Raw genomic sequence first — 19584 nt, 5'->3', positions numbered from 1 at the left:
GAGGCCCAACAACGGGGCTGAGGGTGACGGAAAGAGCCCACCTTTCCGCCCCCATGGCACGGGATAGGTCTCGAACCCACGCCCTAGCAACCCGCCGCGCACGGCCGAGACTCTACCACGGGACCACAGGAGCCCCATATATATATATATATATATATATATATATATATATATATATATATATATATATATATATATATATATATATATATATATATATATATATATATATACATCATAACTTCAGCATTATATTAAATTAGTAGCATTTTACATGGGGAATATGTAGATTACCGTCACCTACTTCGCCGCTATTGATAACAACGGCGCAGCGCAAAGCGCCTCTCCCCTATTGTTAAAATGCGATGTGCTAGACTGCACTCAAACTGTTTGCGTCAATATTTTGAAGTTTCCCTATTTTTCCGACAGCAATCAGTTTCTGCACTATATATTAAAAAATACCATACAATGTCAGTACCTCACGCGAGATGACTACCATAAATTCATTGTTATTCTTTTACATCCCTTTGAGATTTCATTAATGACAGCAACCTCATTTGATTTTTCTTAAATTTTGGGACGAGCCGATCCCGAAACGACCGAGTCACACGAGGCGGCCATCACGCCAACACTAAACAGCGGGCAGCCGGGCATCCTCACGGCACGAACGGTACGCTAAAGACATAAGGCACTCCATCTGATTATACGCCTTGCCTTCTTCGTCTCTTCATGTACACCTACGGCACTTACACTACACTCACCAACACACTCGAGAAGCAAACAGCACACAGCCTTTCTAACACACAACAATCACCTTCCCTTACCGATATTGTTTCTAGCGGCACATCAACGATACACAACGACCTTTACCATTCTTTTGTTGCACTACATTCATTAACACACTCCAGAGAACGTAAACAACACACACACATACACACACACACGGCACTTGCATTTTACAGCCCTTCCCTCATCGTTCTTCTGTTTCGAACCGCACACCAACGACACACCTTCCTTATTCTTTTGCTGCTTCTATGTGGAATTACTGTCCCTACCGCCCCAGATATCTATGCTACACTGTCTTTATCCTTCCCTTGCTACTTCTATATTTAATTACGGTCCCTACTGCCCCAGATACTCATGCTAAACTGTGATATCCGTGCTGTGATGGATTCGAGCACGCTGGCTGGTTTCATGTCAGTTTCATTCGGTCTTTCACCCTGATTTACACTGAACTGGTTAACAATAGCGTCGCGTGGCTCTGCGTTTCTTGTGGCATTCCTAATTACTCAGTCGTATTATTGTTAACTAGTCCTTTAATATTAGTTGATTGTTCACTGTAACAGGTTAAGATTGCTTCAGGTACTAAGTTTATGAGAGGAGGTAACAGTCCACAATTCTGAGGGTATATGTCTAATTAGCATACATCAGAATCTCTTGGAATTTTTTTAGTTTAGCACCCTTTGATGGACACTACACCGACCAGCCTGATGCACAACTCTTTCCTCACCTGAAACGGAAATTATATAGTAGAAACCTACACATGTATCACATACACACTCAAAAGCACAATACACACCACCACATATTCTCACAAAGTACATTTTTTTAGCCTAGCACATCTTTTCTTTATCCTTTCCTCTTTCACACAGAGCTAAGATTGCCGTCATTTATCCCCATCCCACATTTGCCTTCCTCCGCAGATGAGTTTTGCCCCGGGTACCCTCACAGCCTCCTCCCCACACCTGGCTATTGGATTGAGTGTGCCGGCCAGACAGTCCCAGATGATACCATATGGGACGAGTCTGAGCCTGAGCTGGACGATGCTTCTCCGCAGAGTGACCACCCAGACAAGGCTGACCAGAACATCCAGGTAAAACAGCTCTTGGAAACCAGTAGTTACCTCCCTTGCTTTGTATCCCATGTATGTGTATTCTGCAAACTTATTATAGGGCTCCTTCATCTTCCTCTCTTCACCATTTAGATCAGTTTTTTTTTTATATGTATGAAGATGCCCCCTTAGTGTCCTCCATTTTTTCCCATTTTAATTATATATTAGCTTTTAAGATGACTTCATATAATTCACAAGGTGCATGTAGTAATATAATGTACAGTTTACGTATTGTTTTCATGTGTTATCATTGAAAACTTTACTGGTGACATTCTTTTTGTTGTTTCTACTAAAACTATGGCAACTATATACTTCTTACCATACTTTTAGTGCTAGAAAAGAAAAGTCTCAGATACTTAGCTCTTTGTACCTTAACATCTTTAATGTAGTTCACTTATTTTTTATGATATAATCTTATATATATAATATTCACATAAAGTGGTCAAATGATATACATATATGGTAATGTTTTCAGAATTCTAGTAATCTCTCTGTATATAGGTGATGCCTCGTTTTATTTCAACTAGGCAAAATGTATCAACTGTTGCATTTTAAAAGAATTCCAGCCTTCATTATGTAAATTAGGGTCTTCATAAGGAACTCCTGAACTCTTTAAATTTTCTTCTTATTTCCTTAATAGATCAATTATAAAAGTACAAACAGCCATATAAGCTATGACCCGTTCATGTCCATTTTTAATTATCTCGGAGAATTCACAGTAATCTTTGCACCTGGTCAGGTAATTCATAAATATTACTGAATTCTCATTGCCTTAATTCTTTAAGCACATATTGACAATCTTTGGTTTATGTCAGATCATGCACTTTTCTCAAAACTGCCATTCAATTTTTATTTATAAATAATTATTTCTTTAGGTTTTCCTCCAAAGAGTTTTCATATGTTTTGCATATCTTTCAAAACTCTCTCTCTCTCTCTCTCTCTCTCTATATATATATTAAACTTTCAAATTTTCTGTTGATTTATTTTGTTTCTTAACTAATGCCACTACTCCAGGTGTGTGCAGGTGGGCAGGTGCCAGTGATCAATGAGCCTTCACGTCAAAAGACATGCATTCAGGAGCAGTGGGAGAGGAATGGCCAGTTCGACCTCACCAGCATCGATCAGGAGACCTACGAGAAATACTTTTATGGGTCTGAACACTGGAACTACTTCACACAGGATGAAGATTTGGGCCCCGTCATTCTCTCCCTCAAGCAGGAGACCTCTAATGGCAGAGACCAGTTCAGGTATACTTTTTTTAGGAGAATTTTAAATCAGGCCACACATCTCAAAAAGAACACTAGAATCTGATACATGGGAGTGTAACAACAAGAGTTCGAAAATACAGAAGAAATATTTACAAAATTTCACCATACAAATGGATGAATATTAACAGAGGGTTAAAGTGTTAAAGGCTAGGCATCTAAAACTCAACTTATGGAACCAGTGATAGTAAGTTGTTGCTGTTGTAGTTGCAGTAGCAGTAGTTATTTAGTAGCAACAAGAGCTGTAAAAATAATAGTAGTAGCAGTAGAAGTAGTAGTAGTAGTAGTAGTAGTAGTAGTGCATAGTGTTATTGGTGCCTGTGGGTAGCAGCAGCACCACTACTAATAAGGGAGAGTCCTCAAAAGTATAGCCAATCTCTCTCTAAGACCTCAATAATTGTCCCCAGGATCATGGTTCGTGGCATATCCTACACAGTGCATGGCCTGGTCCCTGCCTCATGTGTGTTTGCCGACCGCTACAACAGGGAGGAGGTGGTGCGCTCCTTTGGCCGGGAGATCAATCTCAACCCGCCCCTTGTTCTTGGCCAGCTCCCTGACATCCCTGAGGAGCTTCTAAAACTAGATCAGGTTTGTGTAAAGAAGGATCTCAGTTTTGCAGATATTTTAGTTTGGTGAATCACCGTTATGGTTTTGGGTATCAGGTGTTCCGAAGATTAACTTTAGCAAGTCTTGATAGAATTTTGACATTTCCCAGGTCAGAATTAGCTATGATGCTGATATAAATTTTTCCAACATAGGAAAAAAGATTCCTGAATTTACCAAATGAGTAACATTGCAATGTTTTTATTTTATTTTTGACTTTTTCTTTTATGTCAATTAATGGGAATACTTTTGTTTCTTGAAATCAAAATAGTATTTTTTTAGGTAAGCTTGGGCCGTCAGCAAGAAGTTAAAGTAATCACAAGCAAAATCCATGGATATACCGTATAGAAACTGTAGTCATAAGATATGTAAGTTATTTTTTATGTGTGTGAAAAGAAGAAAGAAATTTTAAATTAATGGATCAGTGACAAAACTGAAAGTATCTCATCAGAGAAAATTAAGGAATGGGAAAAATCATATGATAGAAATGAATTTAAAAGTGGATGAATGTGAGTGGAAAAAGACTTTTAAAAATATCAGTAGTATCAAAGAGGTAATTGGTCAGAGATATGATCATTCTATCCTGCCTTTGTCCATCACTGTCTATCTTTCCCTCCTCTAAATAAGCTTATATGTATGCACACTTATGTGTAAGAAGGGTCGCCTTCCTACCTTTTAATCCGTTCGCTGCAATTGGCATGGATTTCGCCTTCACTGGTAGCCTGGTAACACATACTCCCAGGTCTTTCTCTGCTGCTGTGGTGGATAGAATAGTGTTTCCCATGTGGTATTGGTATGCTGGATTTCCCCTCCCAAGGTGCATGACCTCACATTTTTCTTCATTGAATTGTAGCAACCACTTTTTTTGTTGTAGGAGTTACAACCCAAGACCCCTTACATAGGACCCGTTTTCGCGCCAAACTTGCATGTCCCTCACAGCGGCCTCCCTCGCTCTAGCTTAGTTAAAACACAATTTTGGTCTTTCATATCTTGTTTCCAATCAAACACTGTCCACTCCCTCCACATTCCACACCATCGCATCACCGACGCCCCTGTAACTAATGTGTGCAGCAGTGGATTACAAGGATGCAGAGGAGTTCTTTGACTCAGAAACTGACTCCTATCAGCACATTTTAAATATTTCTGGTTCCTTTCTTTGGTGCCACACTGTGAGGGGAGAATATGATACGAACGGCTTTATTTACTCCTAAAATCACGTTAAAATGGCTTCTCAGGGTCTTTATAAGCACATAAAAATGTGATGCCACAGCGGTTCCGCTATATTCGTCGATGCCTCCGAGGAACACGCCACAAATACTTCCAAGTTTTTGCGACTCTTAGCCTTTACTGTAGGTCAGGAACGGATCCTAGCACACTCTGATACTTAAGTCCACTTGTAAGACACAATAACACAGCTGGGATAGCGTAAGTCCTCGTAAAGTAGCGTACAATCCTGGGCACTGCTGGACAGCAGAGGCCACTTTCTCCTTTCCCACACAGACCCGCAGACTAGTAACCGAGCACGAACAATATGCGTTCTGTGGTGATCAGGAACTTTAGGTCCTGAAACTGTACCAAGAGGAACGATACCCTCATCTGGTGTGTATAATGCTTTTTTCTGATGTTTTATTCACTTGATATATTATAGAATCTGGTCAACGTCTTTGACTTCCAGCACCTTATTATGAATATAAATGAAATAATATTAAAAACACCCCTGAATATACCAAAAATTATGCCATATGAGGTAAGGCATAAAACTAAATTTCCAGAAGGGAAAGAGTGACTCACGATTCTAGTCATTCAGAGCTGCGAGCTGCGGTCGGGAGCAAGGTGCAAAGTGATAGTGTTGTGTAGCAGTAGTGTATTACTGTAGCAGCAAGGTATAGTGTAACTAGTTATTGTAGGGGGGGCATCGTGAATGCAGTCATCACCGAAGGGAAGCTGCATTTTGCTTCTTTTACAGATTGTATGAAGATCAAATGAATATAGTGCTAAATCCATCTCTAAATCTATCTGTAATTCCTTTTCAAACTCGTATATGTATATACGGATAGAATTACTGGAATAAAAATACTGAAGAAAAAAATTATGTGGTTTAAACCAAAAAAAACATGGTTTAAACCAAAAAAAAAATTGGTTTAAACCCCAAAAAACTTTTTTTTTTTTAAACCATTGGTTTTTGCCAACCCTGAGTGTAGATAAATATATAAAATTGATGATAATTCCCCTTCCATCTCCTTCAGGTGTTCATCAAAAGTGAGCTAAAGGTGGGCGTGGTGTATGTGAGGGAGGAGCAGTTCACCGAAGAGGAGATACTGGACAACAACGACACATCTCCACTCTTCGAGGAATTCCTGCAGATCCTTGGTGACAAGGTTCGGCTAAAAGGTAAAAAGACAAAGGAAGAGCATGATGCTAGAATGTAAAGAAAAAGAAAAGTCAGAATGGTGTCAGATAAAGAGGTTGTCTGAAATTTTATATTGGCATTGAATGTTTAAAATTGGGACTGCATAGACTGTTAGAAACTGAAGATGTAAGAGATATTGAAACAATTGTCCGAGGGATTCTAAAGACAAGATCAGTGAGGCATAATGCACTAAAATGAATTGGTGAATGCATATACTGTGTCACAACAGCATTTTGGTAGTTTTATAACACTCAGCAGCTGCTGCCTGTTATCCTCTTTGGTCATGTTTACTTTGTCCTTCCTCACACTCTCTGTCTATGCAGGTTTTAGTAGTTACTCTAGTCACTTTATTCATTCAGAGACACTTGTATATGCCTGCCTTGCCTATCAGTGTATCATTGTTTCTTCAATCTGTTATCAACTTACCATATCATTCATTTTCTTCACCATGCACCACTTGTATTAACTAGCTTTTCATACTCCCTACACAGGATTTGACAAGTATAAGGGCGGCCTGGACACCGTTCATGATCTAACAGGCCTGTACAGTGTGTATGCCCACTGGAGGAACATCGAAATCATGTTCCATGTCTCCACTCTCCTCCCTTATGAGAAGCATGACCCACAGAAGGTTAGTATTTAGGCATCTTAATGTAAAGTTTTATGCTACAATTCATAGGGAAATGAGTCTTAATGTAAATATTTAAGGATAGGTTCACATATATCTACTCATATTGACTTTGGACATTATAACTCGTAGATTTACTGAGCACTGTAACCCCAAATTTTGGTGGAAACCTTCTGAAAAATATATTTTGTCTGTGATGGGTTGTGGGTTTGGTGGAAGGAATGGTATGAACTGAACTTGGATGACCTCTTTTGTGCTAACAGAGTCTCTGTCCAATCACTAACTATTCCTCCTGCCAACCAAGCTTTTGCAGTTATTTGCTACCTTTTCACAGCCAACACACAAACCGCTGGCACTATTTTTTGCCTGTGTGACTTCATCTGTAGTACTTTAACACTCTTAGCTATGCATAAGAAGTTTTGTGTTTTTGGCATGTAATCTCAAGGGAACCATGACTTCAATAGTTTGTTTCTCAACACCTGAGTGATCATGGCCTCACTTTTTTTAATCTAAATGCAACCCATAATAATGCTGCTTAATGAAGTGTAGGACATCAGTATGTTTTCTATTGAGCTTGCTTTTATTCCGTAGCTGTGGTATATTGTTTTTAAATGCCTTGCAGTGCTACATTGTTATAAATTCAACCTTTTTTTTCTTCGCATTAACAGCTGCAGAGGAAACGACACATTGGCAACGATATAGTGTGTGTGGTGTTTCTGGAGGCAGACAACACTCCTTTCTCACCTGCTTGCATCAAGTCCCACTTTCTCCACACTTTCATTGTTGTCAGGACCAGCCCCAGGATCAAGTTCAAACCCACACGATATGAGGTATATATGGTTTATTGTTTTATAGTTCTTGGTATATAATATAAATCAAATCTGTGAAACCTTATTGTTATGGTGAGGGAGGTTGTTTACTCAGAGCATTACCCTTTGAATAAAATTGCCACCCAGCAGTGGATTCAAAGAGGAAGTTTAGCATGGCTGCCCCCTAGTGTGATAAGTTTCACCATTACAGGCTTCACAACTACTTGAATGTCAGTAAAGACAGTAAACCAACATAGGTATATAATCTTCCCCCTTTCAAATTTTACGGATCTATCAATATTACATCAAATTCACACACACAGCAACACCATCTTATGCAATACTATTATGTCTTCAGGTGGCTGTGGTGTCACGGGATGAGGTGGGGGCTTACAAGCCTTACCTGTTCGAGCAGAGTTGTTTTGAGAAAGGCCCCATGTTCCGTGAGTGGCTGCTCACCAAGATTGTGAATGGTGAACGTGCCTCTTATTCTGCTCCCAAGTTTGCTCGCATGCAGGACCGCACCCGATCCCAAATGCTTGAAGATCTGGTAAACAACCTGCAGAACCATGCTGAAACAGGCCAGATCCCAAAGCCATACAGGTGAGTCCCATCTATTCTTCATTACATTTGTCTTCTGTAGTGACTTACAGCATTTTTGTACTTGGTTCCTTCTTATCTGTCTTCTCTATCTGTTGTAATGTTTTGGTTCCTTTTCTGGTAATCGTGTATATGGTAATGTGCCACTAGCTGTTAATGTTTTCCCATGACTATTTATTCACTAATGTTAACTTTTCTTGCACTTTGCACCTCTGTTGTCTTTCACTAAAAAGATTAACTCTCCCTTTGGTGTCCATACAGCCTGATGTCATATGCTGCTGTAAATTTCCCACAAAGAGTCAATATTTTACCATGCTACCCACTTACCATTGCTTACTGTCCCACCAGGCGTGGATCATGGCGTCCCATTGGTCACATGCGTCCATCATCGCCACTGCTGGACTCGGTGAGAGATCTGTTTGAGGGCCATGACCAGCTGGCCAAGGACTTCACCCGTGCCTTCCACAACAGCGACAACCAGTTTAACAACATGCTCTTTGATGTCACATTCCTTGTGGGCTCTGGCAAAGAGAAGTGCAAACTATATGGTGTACGAGCCATCCTTGGTGTACGTAGCAGGTAAGTTCATCATACTAAGTTGCAGACATACTTTCTCTGATAACCAACTGACTCGACAACCCCTGATCATGTGCCTCTCCTGCTTTTTGTTTTGGGGGCGGCTGTGGTAGTGCAGGTGTGGCGCCTGCCTGTAGAATCAGACCAGGTGTAAACTTTCAAAGGGTTCTGTGTGTCAGCACCTGAAACATTCTGAGCCTCTTGGAGTCGAAAATGCTCATTCTATTGTTAATTGTTTTCTTCAATAACTGTTTTAGAAGATGTATTATTTACATCATTTGACTCAAGTCAATTGTGTATATTTCCCCAATTTCATCTCTAGCTCAGATTCACCTTTACTTCTCAGTGTAAAAGTCATTGTTAGGTGAGTATCTAGAGAATTAAAACAAATAGCTCACAGGGTCATTGTAATTGAGAAAAAAGTGTTGAAATCTCTCTCTCTCTCTCTCTCTCTCTCTCTCTCTCTCTCTCTCTCTCTCTCTCTCTCTCTCTCTCTCTCTCTCTCTCTCTCTCTCTCTCTCTCTCTCTCTCTCTCTCTCTCTCTCTCTCTCTCTCTCTCTCTCTCTCTCTCTCTCTCTCTCTCTCTCTCTCTCTCTCTCTCTCTCTCTCTCTCTCTCTCTCTCTCTCTCTCTCTCTCTCTCTCTCTCTCTCTCTCTCTCTCTCTCTCTCTCTCTCTCTCTCTCTCTCTCTCTCTCTCTCTCTCTCTCTCTCTCTCTCTCTCTCTCTCTCTCTCTCTCTCTCTCTCTCTCTCTCTCTCTCTCTCTCTCTCTCTCTCTCTCTCTCTCTCTCTCTCTCTCTCTCTCTCTCTCTCTCTCTCTCTCTCTCTCTCTCTCTCTCTCTCTCTCTCTCTCTCTCTCTCTCTCTCTCTCTCTCTCTCTCTCTCTCTCTCTCTCTCTCTCTCTCTCTCTCTCTCTCTCTCTCTCTCTCTCTCTCTCTCTCTCTCTCTCTCTCTCTCTCTCTCTCTCTCTCTCTCTCTCTCTCTCTCTCTCTCTCTCTCTCTCTCTCTCTCTCTCTCTCTCTCTCTCTCTCTCTCTCTCTCTCTCTCTCTCTCTCTCTCTCTCTCTCTCTCTCTCTCTCTCTCTCTCTCTCTCTCTCTCTCTCTCTCTCTCTCTCTCTCTCTCTCTCTCTCTCTCTCTCTCTCTCTCTCTCTCTCTCTCTCTCTCTCTCTCTCTCTCTCTCTCTCTCTCTCTCTCTCTCTCTCTCTCTCTCTCTCTCTCTCTCTCTCTCTCTCTCTCTCTCTCTCTCTCTCTCTCTCTCTCTCTCTCTATCTCTCTCTCTCGCTCTCTCTCTCTCTCTCTCTCTCTCTCTCTCTCTCTCTCTCTCTCTCTCTCTCTCTCTCTCTCTCTCTCTCTCTCTCTCTCTCTCTCTCTCTCTCTCTCTGTATGCCTCTTTTGCTACTGTTGCACCTTATTCCTCCTCTCTCCTGACATCCCTCACTCTTACGCCCTCAGCACCTCTAGCTTTCACTCAGTTGCTACATGTTTCCGGCAGAGTGTTCCAGGAGATGCTGTATGGCTTCAGCACAGGCTTCGGCTCACCGCAGGTCTCCGTGGCTGACATCCTGGCCAGGGCCGTCCCGACCCTACACTCGCCCTCACATAAACCCAAGAGCTCCAACTTTCTGCAGGTGAGTCCCCCTGCCTCTCTAAAGCCAATGGAGACATAACAAAATTAATGGTGTTGGAGGGCTCATGGTATGTGTTTGGGGGGATTAACACATGATATTTTCAATCCTTAAATGTGCTCTTGAAAATACTGCCTGTTATTGACTTCACCACTACTGATAACTAATAATCTTGTAAAGAACTAATTTGAATTTATTTCTCATACTTGATTATTTTTTCTTATAAAAGAAATATTTGCCCTGGCATTAAGACAGTTTTTCTGTCCATGAGTTGACAGTGTGCCTTGAATGTTTCTGCCAGGCAGGGTTGGAAAAAAATCATGAATTAAAAAAAAAAATATTTGATTTAAATCAGAATTTTTTTTTTATTTAAATGTTTTTCTTTGCAGTAATCCTTGTTTGTTTCCACTGATTATTTGTTTCAGTCTTATGAAGCCATTTTCTTGTATTAAACTTGGCCAATGTTAAAATGAAACCATAGTTTAACCCAGCAGTGTCGGTGGACCCATTTTTGGGCTCCCGCGAGTCGGTCCGCTGAAACGACGGACCCCGTTTGGGGGTCGGCTCACAACGCCTAATTCTAGCTAATCGTAGGCAGTAGTGGCATAGAGCAACCCACCATGCATGCCCTTGGGTCATTGTGGTGGGTGATTTATCTTGAGACTGGGCTCATTTGTCATAGGTGGTGCTGTAAGGTCATGGCAGACTGAATTAGCTATCCATACAGTAATCACTTGTCAAATTCTCTAAAGTAGACAACAAACGACTCTCGGCTAGATGCCACATGTCACAAGACTGTATATTTTGTAACAAACACCACCCAAAAAGAATGGAGTTTGAGTATAAGTAAATAATTTTAACGGCTTTATGGTTATGAGAGGAGTACTCTAATATACGTTCCATGCTCTTTTCTTAGTCTCAAAATGCAGTGTAATGTTGCCTTCTCTCGGCCACTTCTCGGCTTTCCCATGGCCGAAGCCCACGGGTTAATATACATTACCCAAGATGAGTTTTTCACATAAAAATCATAAGTAGCCATAAAAATCATAAGTTGCCAACTTGTCCATTTATATGTTGTCAAATTTGGATCATATTAATAAGAAATTAGACTTAATCATGTTACTTTGCATTAAAGAAAGAATTAAGCTCATTAAACTTCATAATTACATTTATTGTTATTATCAACAAAAAGACCTTACTTTCTTTTTTTATGCTTTTGAATATTTTTCTTGTAAGAGATGGCAATGATTTACTGGTGCCTCTACAGGATCAGTACAGGACAAGTAGACGATACTTTTCCTCTACAACTGGTTCACATGTTCTTCCTTCTTCCTTATATCATTAGATATTTTACTCTTGATATAACACTTAATTAAATCATTTTAAATGTTATATTTGATTTTGATTTAAATCATGATTTTTTTATTCTGATTTAAATTGATTTAAATCACTTTATTCAAATGATTTGATTTAAATCAAACCAACCCTGCTGCCAGGTCTCTCTAAAACCTTAATTTTTAGGTTGTCAGCTGCAATATCTATGAGTTCAAGAGGGAGTTCAAGGAGAGAGCAAGGTTCCAGTGCAGTGGTTCCCAACCTTTTTTCTGTCGTTTCCCCCTTCATCAACTTCAATTACCCACATTTCCCCCTTCATGTGGACGAGGAAAAAAGTAGCCAAAACACGAAATTTACTTGCTTAATAACATAAATAACATAATAATTAAATAGTAGCCAAACACAATATTTGCTTACTTAATAACACAAATCAGTCAGTCAATAGCTCTGATGCCCCATTTCCACCGACTAATTGCTAGTAATTTATATTTCCTTCAGGTTAAATTTACCCCTTGGAATCATGAAATTTCCCCCAGGTTGTGAAATGCTGTTCCAGTGTCTGTTTGGTTGCTCTTCATAAAATTACCATGACAAGGCTGCAACAGGTGTGAACAAGTGTTTCTTCATTTCTCTGCATAGTTGTTGACACATGTCCTTGCAGGTGCCTGACATTGAGACGCCACGGCCCAAGAGTGTCCCCAACTCACCCATTGTGATGAGAGCCTTCTCCCGTCTCGGCACCCTCACCTCGGGCTGGGGCAGGTCCTCCAAGAAGAATGACCGGCTCTCTGTTGAGGACAAGAAGAAATGGGGCTCCTATCAAGACTGCACAGGTTTGGATACACGTGTAAAGTGTAGAGACCATCTCTTGGGGAGGGTCTTCTGGTACATGTAGGGTTTAGCTTTTATTACATTCTTATATAAATGCACAAGAACAGCAGTAAGGATGATAAAACAAAGAAGTGTCTCCTGATTGTTGTGACAAAGCTAAGATATAAACACCAGATTGTAGAGGGAAAGATAGAGGTGATCCGATGGCCTTTGCATGTGCCATGATTTTGAGTATCATTTTTAATGGGCAGGATTGCCAGTGTAGCACTAGGATGTATAACACTCAAAACATGATAGCTAGGGATCTTCAGGTTTAGCTTAGGCATGAAGTAACACATAGAAAGATCTTTCCTATCGCTTCATTGCCACTGGCAGGGAAGGATGGGAAGGATCGGCAGGGTGAAAAGAACAACGCTCTGGCAGTGCCGCGCCTCAGTGTGTGTGCCGACGGGGGGAAGGTGGACCGGGCGAGGCTTTGTACGACGGAGGTACGTGTGATGGCGCCACAGACCACGGAGCGACGCCAGACTCAAGTACGGTAACACTCAGTTTGGTGCACAACAACTCCACCACCACTAACAACACTACACCACCATCACCATTGCTTATCATTACCACAACTCCAGCACGTGTGTCTGGCCCTCCTCTCACCATCACTATCAACACAATACTCCACCACTGTTGCCACCACCGTCACTAACACCGCCAATGTAGACTTCTATCCATGACCATCAGCTACACTCCAGCATGTGTGTCAGGCCCCCTTTTAACACCACATCTGCCACTTCAGTAATGCATTTACTAGGCTCTACGTACTTCCTCACAGAAATTCAGTTAGCCATCCTGTTACTTATGATGTCACCTTAAGACAAGCAGTTAAACCATGATGTTCTAGACTTGATTCCCTAAAATGTTTGACTTAAGGAAAAAAAACATTCCTTGTAGCAGACAAAACTTGCACAGGAAAGGGTGACACAACAACTATATGCTCCTTGCCACTACAGGCACAATATTCTGCAGCAGAATTCTTTATAGGATTAAGGTTGCTCACCAATACTGGGTGGTGAGAGGCTATTTGCTGGGAGGGCATTTATTCAAAGACATATAATTAAATTCCAACCGAAAAAGCCACACAACTCTTGGGGTGAGAGTAAGGGTTAAAAATGTTGAGTTGCTGCAAGAAAAGTTTGAAGAACCACTAGTGGTTCCAACAACTGTTTTTTTACTCCATGCTAGTACAATTAGCCAAAACACACACACACACACCACACACACTCACATACACTCAAACGCACACGCACAGGCACACACAGGCACACGCGCACACACACACACACACACACACACACACACACACACACCAGTACCCTGAGATCGATTATAATGAGCCTTGCTCTTTTCAGGAGGGTATTTTCTGGCAATTATTTGTCCAGCTCTTGACCAGGCTGTGGTGAATTACACACACACACACACACACACACACACACACTTAGATGGATTTCTGTTGAGGCCCCTCCCAACATAGGCCCCTTCTTGCCTCCCCGCCCTGCCCACTAGATCAGCTTCATTAGCCCATGCATCCCCATCTCTTGTCTGTGTTCCTCACCATCACCACCACATAAACCTAACAAAGGCTGGCATAAATTTTCTGTAAATGAATAATGCTCCTTGTTAATTGACCATCATCACCTTGAAATATTTTTATTATGGATTTTCTTTTAAATCAGTGTTCTGTATTTTTAATACTACTTTATTTTTCAATACGTTCCCTTAATTTCAATCCAATCATCAGTGGAATTTATATTTTTTTATTATTACTGATATGGATTATTTTATTTCCACTGTGTTTTGTCTCAAACAATCACTACGTTCGACCTGTTATCATTGCAACTTCCATACACGCCCCGTGAGCACACACAACCATGCCGATGTATACACGAAACACCCCCAACACATGACCTAAAAGAGAAACAATCCTGAGGTGGTGTAGTTACCGATAAGGCAACACTCCGACAAACGGTGGTGGTGGGGTGGGTGGGGGGGTGAGGTGTTGTTGATGTTATTGCCGTTGCAATCAAAAGAAACAAGAAGCATCTGGCACCCACCTGCCCACCCTGCCCCTGGGCGGAGATTTAATCCAGGTGAGATAAACGTTGCTGCAGAGTCTCCTAATAACATAAATACAAATTCTGCATCATCTTAATTAGTCTATATTCTTTCTGTTGCTTTCATTAAACAAAGAGTTCATGTGCGTGTTAAATAAACTACTAATCTTTCCACCTCTGCTACTTCTTGCGTTTAACTCCAGTTGTTAAGTGCGCCAGAGCATAGAAGAAAAGATTCTCTCTCTCTCTCTCTCTCTCTCTCTCTCTCTCTCTCTCTCTCTCTCTCTCTCTCTCTCTCTCTCTCTCTCTCTCTCTCTCTCTCTCTCTCTCTCTCTCTCTCTCTCTCTCTCTCTCTCTCTCTCTCTCTCTCTCTCTCTCTCTCTCTCTCTCTCTCTCTCTCTCTCTCTCTCTCTCTCTCTCTCTCTCTCTCTCTCTCTCTCTCTCTCTCTCTCTCTCTCTCTCTCTCTCTCTCTCTCTCTCTCTCTCTCTCTCTCTCTCTCTCTCTCTCTCTCTCTCTCTCTCTCTCTCTCTCTCTCTCTCTCTCTCTCTCTCTCTCTCTCTCTCTCTCTCTCTCTCTCTCTCTCTCTCTCTCTCTCTCTCTCTCTCTCTCTCTCTCTCTCTCTCTCTCTCTCTCTCTCTCTCTCTCTCTCTCTCTCTCTCTCTCTCTCTCTCTCTCTCTCTCTCTCTCTCTCTCTCTCTCTCTCTCTCTCTCTCTCTCTCTCTCTCTCTCTCTCTCTCTCTCTCTCTCTCTCTCTCTCTCTCTCTCTCTCTCTCTCTCTCTCTCTCTCTCTCTCTCTCTCTCTCTCTCTCTCTCTCTCTCTCTCTCTCTCTCTCTCTCTCTCTCTCTCTCTCTCTCTCTCTCTCTCTCTCTCTCTCTCTCTCTCTCTCTCTCTCTCTCTCTCTCTCTCTCTCTCTCTCTCTCTCTCTCTCTCTCTCTCTCTCTCTCTCTCTCTCTCTCTCTCTCTCTCTCTCTCTCTCTCTCTCTCTCTCTCTCTCTCTCTCTCTCTCTCTCTCTCTCTCTCTCTCTCTCTCTCTCTCTCTCTCTCTCTCTCTCTCTCTCAACCAGACATTGCACTAGCAACAACAGCTGTAATGACTCCTGTCGTGTGTTTGGTGTGCGTGCCGTTCTCACTATAAACTCAGACATCTCGGCATGGTATATTGTCTCCTCTAAAATAGTATCGCTAATAACTATATAAATGATCCTCTAACTATTACTGCTGTTTGAACCCTCGTAATTACTGTTACTATTTAAATTGCTCAACACTACTTCTAAATAGCTCTAAACGTATTGGTCTTCTTTATCACTGATTAACATTTTCTTTGGTTTTGTTCGATTTTCTCCCATGCTGTGCATAAATATCACGTAGAGGTGTGTTCTTATGCGTCGGCCTCCTCCTCCTCCTCCTCGTTTTCATATTTTATTGTCTGTTTATTTATTTTTCACTGATGTGAGTCATCCCTCTCCCCATTCCTTTTCCCCACTCACTTGGTAATAAAATTTCTTGTGTATCTCCCTGTGTGTGTGTGTGTGTGTGTGTGTGTGTGTGTGTGTGTGTGTGTGTGTGTAGGCATGCTTATATGTGCATGCATGTGAGTTCAGGGCATGTTTGTTTGTATATAGCACACACATATGTATGTAGTCACTACTAATCATGATTGTTAGAATTTAAGGTTAAAATTATGTCTCTTAAGAATAGTTTCAGAGTAGATCACTAGTTTCAGCTCTTTTCAACATTTTGTAGACATGAAGTAAAAATGAGATTTTGTTCATTGCCCACATCCGTCACACACTCACACTGTTAGTGTGTGTGTGTGTGTGTGTGTTGAGAGTGTGATGCCCCTTTCATGGAAGTGTTTGACAGTTTTTTTATCTTTTTTTATTTCTTGATTTTAGGGCAGCTGACACAGGGAAGTGATGTGAGAGCATTTCAAAGCTTATATCTTTCAAAAACTAATACATTTGTGTCTTTTCACCAGCCTTTTAGTAAATCAAAAATATATCAAAGATTGACTCTGTGTGACTGTGACTTCTCACAACATAATGTTGTCATGCCTTGATTTAGGGAATTAAAGTAGAAATTAAACTTTAAACTGGTAGTAGTCTTTAGTATCTATTATTGATGATGTAATATCTTGGCCTACAATAAGTTTTTACAGTCTTGCAAAATGTGCCTCAACTATTTAGTGGTCATTTTGAAAAATATTTCTTCTGATTGATGCATTTTTGATCTGATTCCTCATGCATTATGAACCTTGTAATAGTTGCCTTGAAAGATTTCCACCATGCCATCACTCAGTCTGGTGGCACCCATTATCAGTAGCATGTCATGACTTGCATTTTAATCCTGCTTGACTCTGACTGATGACGACAGTTTAATGCTATGAACACACTCCCTCTCTCCCCACATATCCCCTTCCTGCTCTTCCTCCAATTCCTGTTTGCTTCACTCCCCCATGAATGATCATTCTATCTCATGCCTCCCCTACTCCCTACTCCCTTCCCTTGCTCCCTTCTCATCCCCATTCTTCCCTCACCCCCATTAATGCTCATTCCCTTTCCCCTCACCTTTCTAAATCCTTTTCTTGCTCTTCTCTAATCCTCATTCTTCTCATGCCCCCATCAAAGCTCATCCCCTCTCCCTTTACCATTCTACACCCCTTCCCATGCTCTTAATCTCATTTACCCTCTCTCATGCCCCTATCATACCCCATTCACCCATCTTACCCCAGCATAGTCACATCCTATCTGCTTCATGAACCAGTTTCTTATGCTCCAAATGTAATCATTAAGCATTTCACCTCAACACATGACTGACTGAAAAAATATAACCTAGTGCAAAATCACTTACAGAAATCAGAAGTGATGTCATGTCAGTGGCTTGTCACAGAAAGAACCTTACATAACAGCTTTCTTATTGACTTCTAGCCCAAGACCCTTGAACCCATGACCACAGATGGCTTAGACAACTTCCTTGCACTCTTCCTTACCAGATTAACTTCACCGCCCTTCACTTGCTGACCCACTAACTGCACACATAGCCTTCTCTCAATATAACCTCACCTCATGAAGCCCAACATCACCTCCTTAAACTTAACTCACCTGCCTCAGTCCCACTCACCTTGATCTATCCTCACGTAACCTTCGACAGTTCACCATCATCGAATTTGAGTCTGAGACCTTGAGGATCTTGCTGGACTACCTTCACACCGGGTCATGTCCTCTCACCTGCACTTCCATACCTGGTCTCATATGTGCTGCTGAGCATTATGACCTCCCGGAGCTGCTGCAGGCCTGCTTCCACCATGCCAAGCAGTTCCTCCGCATTGAAGTGGTGAGTGAGAAGGATCTGCTGTGAGGGGATAGGAATAGAACTGAAGGAGTGGAGAATGGGAGGAGTTTTTGTTTTTACGACACTTAACTTCTCCGCATTTAAATGGTTAATGAAAAAGATCTGCTGCTTAGGAAAGGAAAGGTTGGGAGCAAAGGGAAAGGGTGGAGAATGGGAGGAGCAGCAGCTTTCTTATTTCCATCTAACAAAAAGTTCTGCTATCAAATGAGGAGTGGATTCTGTTGTAGCACAGTGGAAGTAGAAGTAAAAGGCAAATGAGTGAAAAGAAAGGAACGAGTAGTTAAAGTATCACAACAATGCAAGAAAGTGATGTTAAGGTCTTAGGAAAGTAGTTTATTTGTGAGTGAGATGGTGACAGTAGGGGTGTGAGGGGTGAGACATGTGTTTTGTGGATGAGACGAGGCAAATGTTTCATGAGTGAAGTGGGAGAATGTTATCACGGACAAAGTGTGAATCAGGTTCTTGGTGAGGTGTGAGCCTGGCAATCCCTCCCACAGGTATGCAACATGCTGAGCAGCCTGGAAAACTACTACTGGCGCTACACTTCTGCCTCCGAGCTGGTCAACATGATCCTCGCCTTTGTGGAGACCCGAGCCGTGCAGGTGGGTGCTGCTGTCACTTTTTTCTTGTAGTAGATCCATTACACCAACATCTTGGGATATGGAAAAGTTTAGTGAAGTGTTTCAGCTGTCCACAGACTTGTAAACCTTGGCGTCTGAGTATGACATCTTTCAAGCGATGCATCAACTTTTCAGAAGGTTCAATATATTTCAGCAGCATTAAACAAAGATGATAGCTCTCAATCAGTATGTTCTTTAAAAACCTTTTCACCAACAAAATCAGCACAACTGCTAATGCACCCTTCACTTTTTGCACTGGCCTTGAACTGCCCTGCTCCTCTCCTCCAGTGTTATCTGATCCTATTTATATATTCCTATTTTTTCTAATCTCATCCCTCCTCTTTTGTAACCCCTTTCCATGCTCTCACTTATTACTCACCTTTCTATATTTTCTGCTAGAGGGCTTTGATATCTTAAATGAATCGTTCTTTCCCACCTCCTTGATGCTTCTCCACATTCCTTCCTTGATTGCCAATTGATTGTCCTCTTCCTCCCTCTTGCAGGTGTTCCAGTCTGCAGACTTCCTCCAGTTGTCTGAGTCAATGGTGCACATGATGATGGCAAGGAACCTGGAGGTAGCTGAAATCACCAAGTTCGAGGCAATGCTGGCATGGGCCAAGAACCGTGTCAAGATAAAGGGGGCTTCCAAGGTGGATTCCCGCGTTGAGTTCCGCTGCATCATGGAGCGACTGACTAGGGAGCTGAAGCCTTACAGGATCTCCCCGCAGGACCTCATCAAGGTGAGGGAGAGGGCATACAGAGGTTTTATGGGAGTAGTGGGCAGTGAATGCTGCATCTTACATAAAACTGTAGATCATCCAGACTTGCCTGGCTTTGAAAGTGGTGGGTGACAGTAGCTAAGATTGTGGTTATGGAGCTTTTGTGGGTTATTTAGAAGTTTCATTGGACTAACATACAGAAATATGCCTCTTCT

At 41.7% G+C, this 19584-nt stretch overlaps 1 protein-coding gene across 5 annotated transcripts in view; it reads left to right on the top strand.

Annotated features, from left to right (window-relative positions):
- LOC127001008 (uncharacterized) overlaps positions 1–19584 on the top strand; it is a 65740-nt gene that overhangs the window by 37807 nt on the left and 8349 nt on the right. For 3 of the 5 annotated variants that reach the window (XM_050865199.1, XM_050865187.1, XM_050865195.1), the window contains 14 exons: positions 1704–1873; positions 2906–3138; positions 3564–3744; positions 6006–6150; positions 6661–6800; positions 7466–7627; positions 7965–8209; positions 8555–8785; positions 10274–10409; positions 12403–12574; positions 12948–13105; positions 17830–18012; positions 18528–18632; positions 19154–19390. In XM_050865199.1, the coding sequence (XP_050721156.1) occupies positions 1704–1873; positions 2906–3138; positions 3564–3744; positions 6006–6150; positions 6661–6800; positions 7466–7627; positions 7965–8209; positions 8555–8785; positions 10274–10409; positions 12403–12574; positions 12948–13105; positions 17830–18012; positions 18528–18632; positions 19154–19390 (2498 nt within the window). The remainder of the gene's footprint in view (positions 1–1703; positions 1874–2905; positions 3139–3563; positions 3745–6005; positions 6151–6660; positions 6801–7465; positions 7628–7964; positions 8210–8554; positions 8786–10273; positions 10410–12402; positions 12575–12947; positions 13106–17829; positions 18013–18527; positions 18633–19153; positions 19391–19584) is intronic. The other 2 variants (XM_050865208.1, XM_050865205.1) reach the window with 1 other exon arrangement.

Source organism: Eriocheir sinensis, chromosome 2, assembly GCF_024679095.1.
Source record: "Eriocheir sinensis breed Jianghai 21 chromosome 2, ASM2467909v1, whole genome shotgun sequence".
NCBI classification, from domain to species: Eukaryota; Metazoa; Arthropoda; class Malacostraca; order Decapoda; family Varunidae; genus Eriocheir; species Eriocheir sinensis.
Note: the sequence above shows the minus strand (reverse complement) of the source record. Positions and strands in the feature narration are given on the sequence as shown.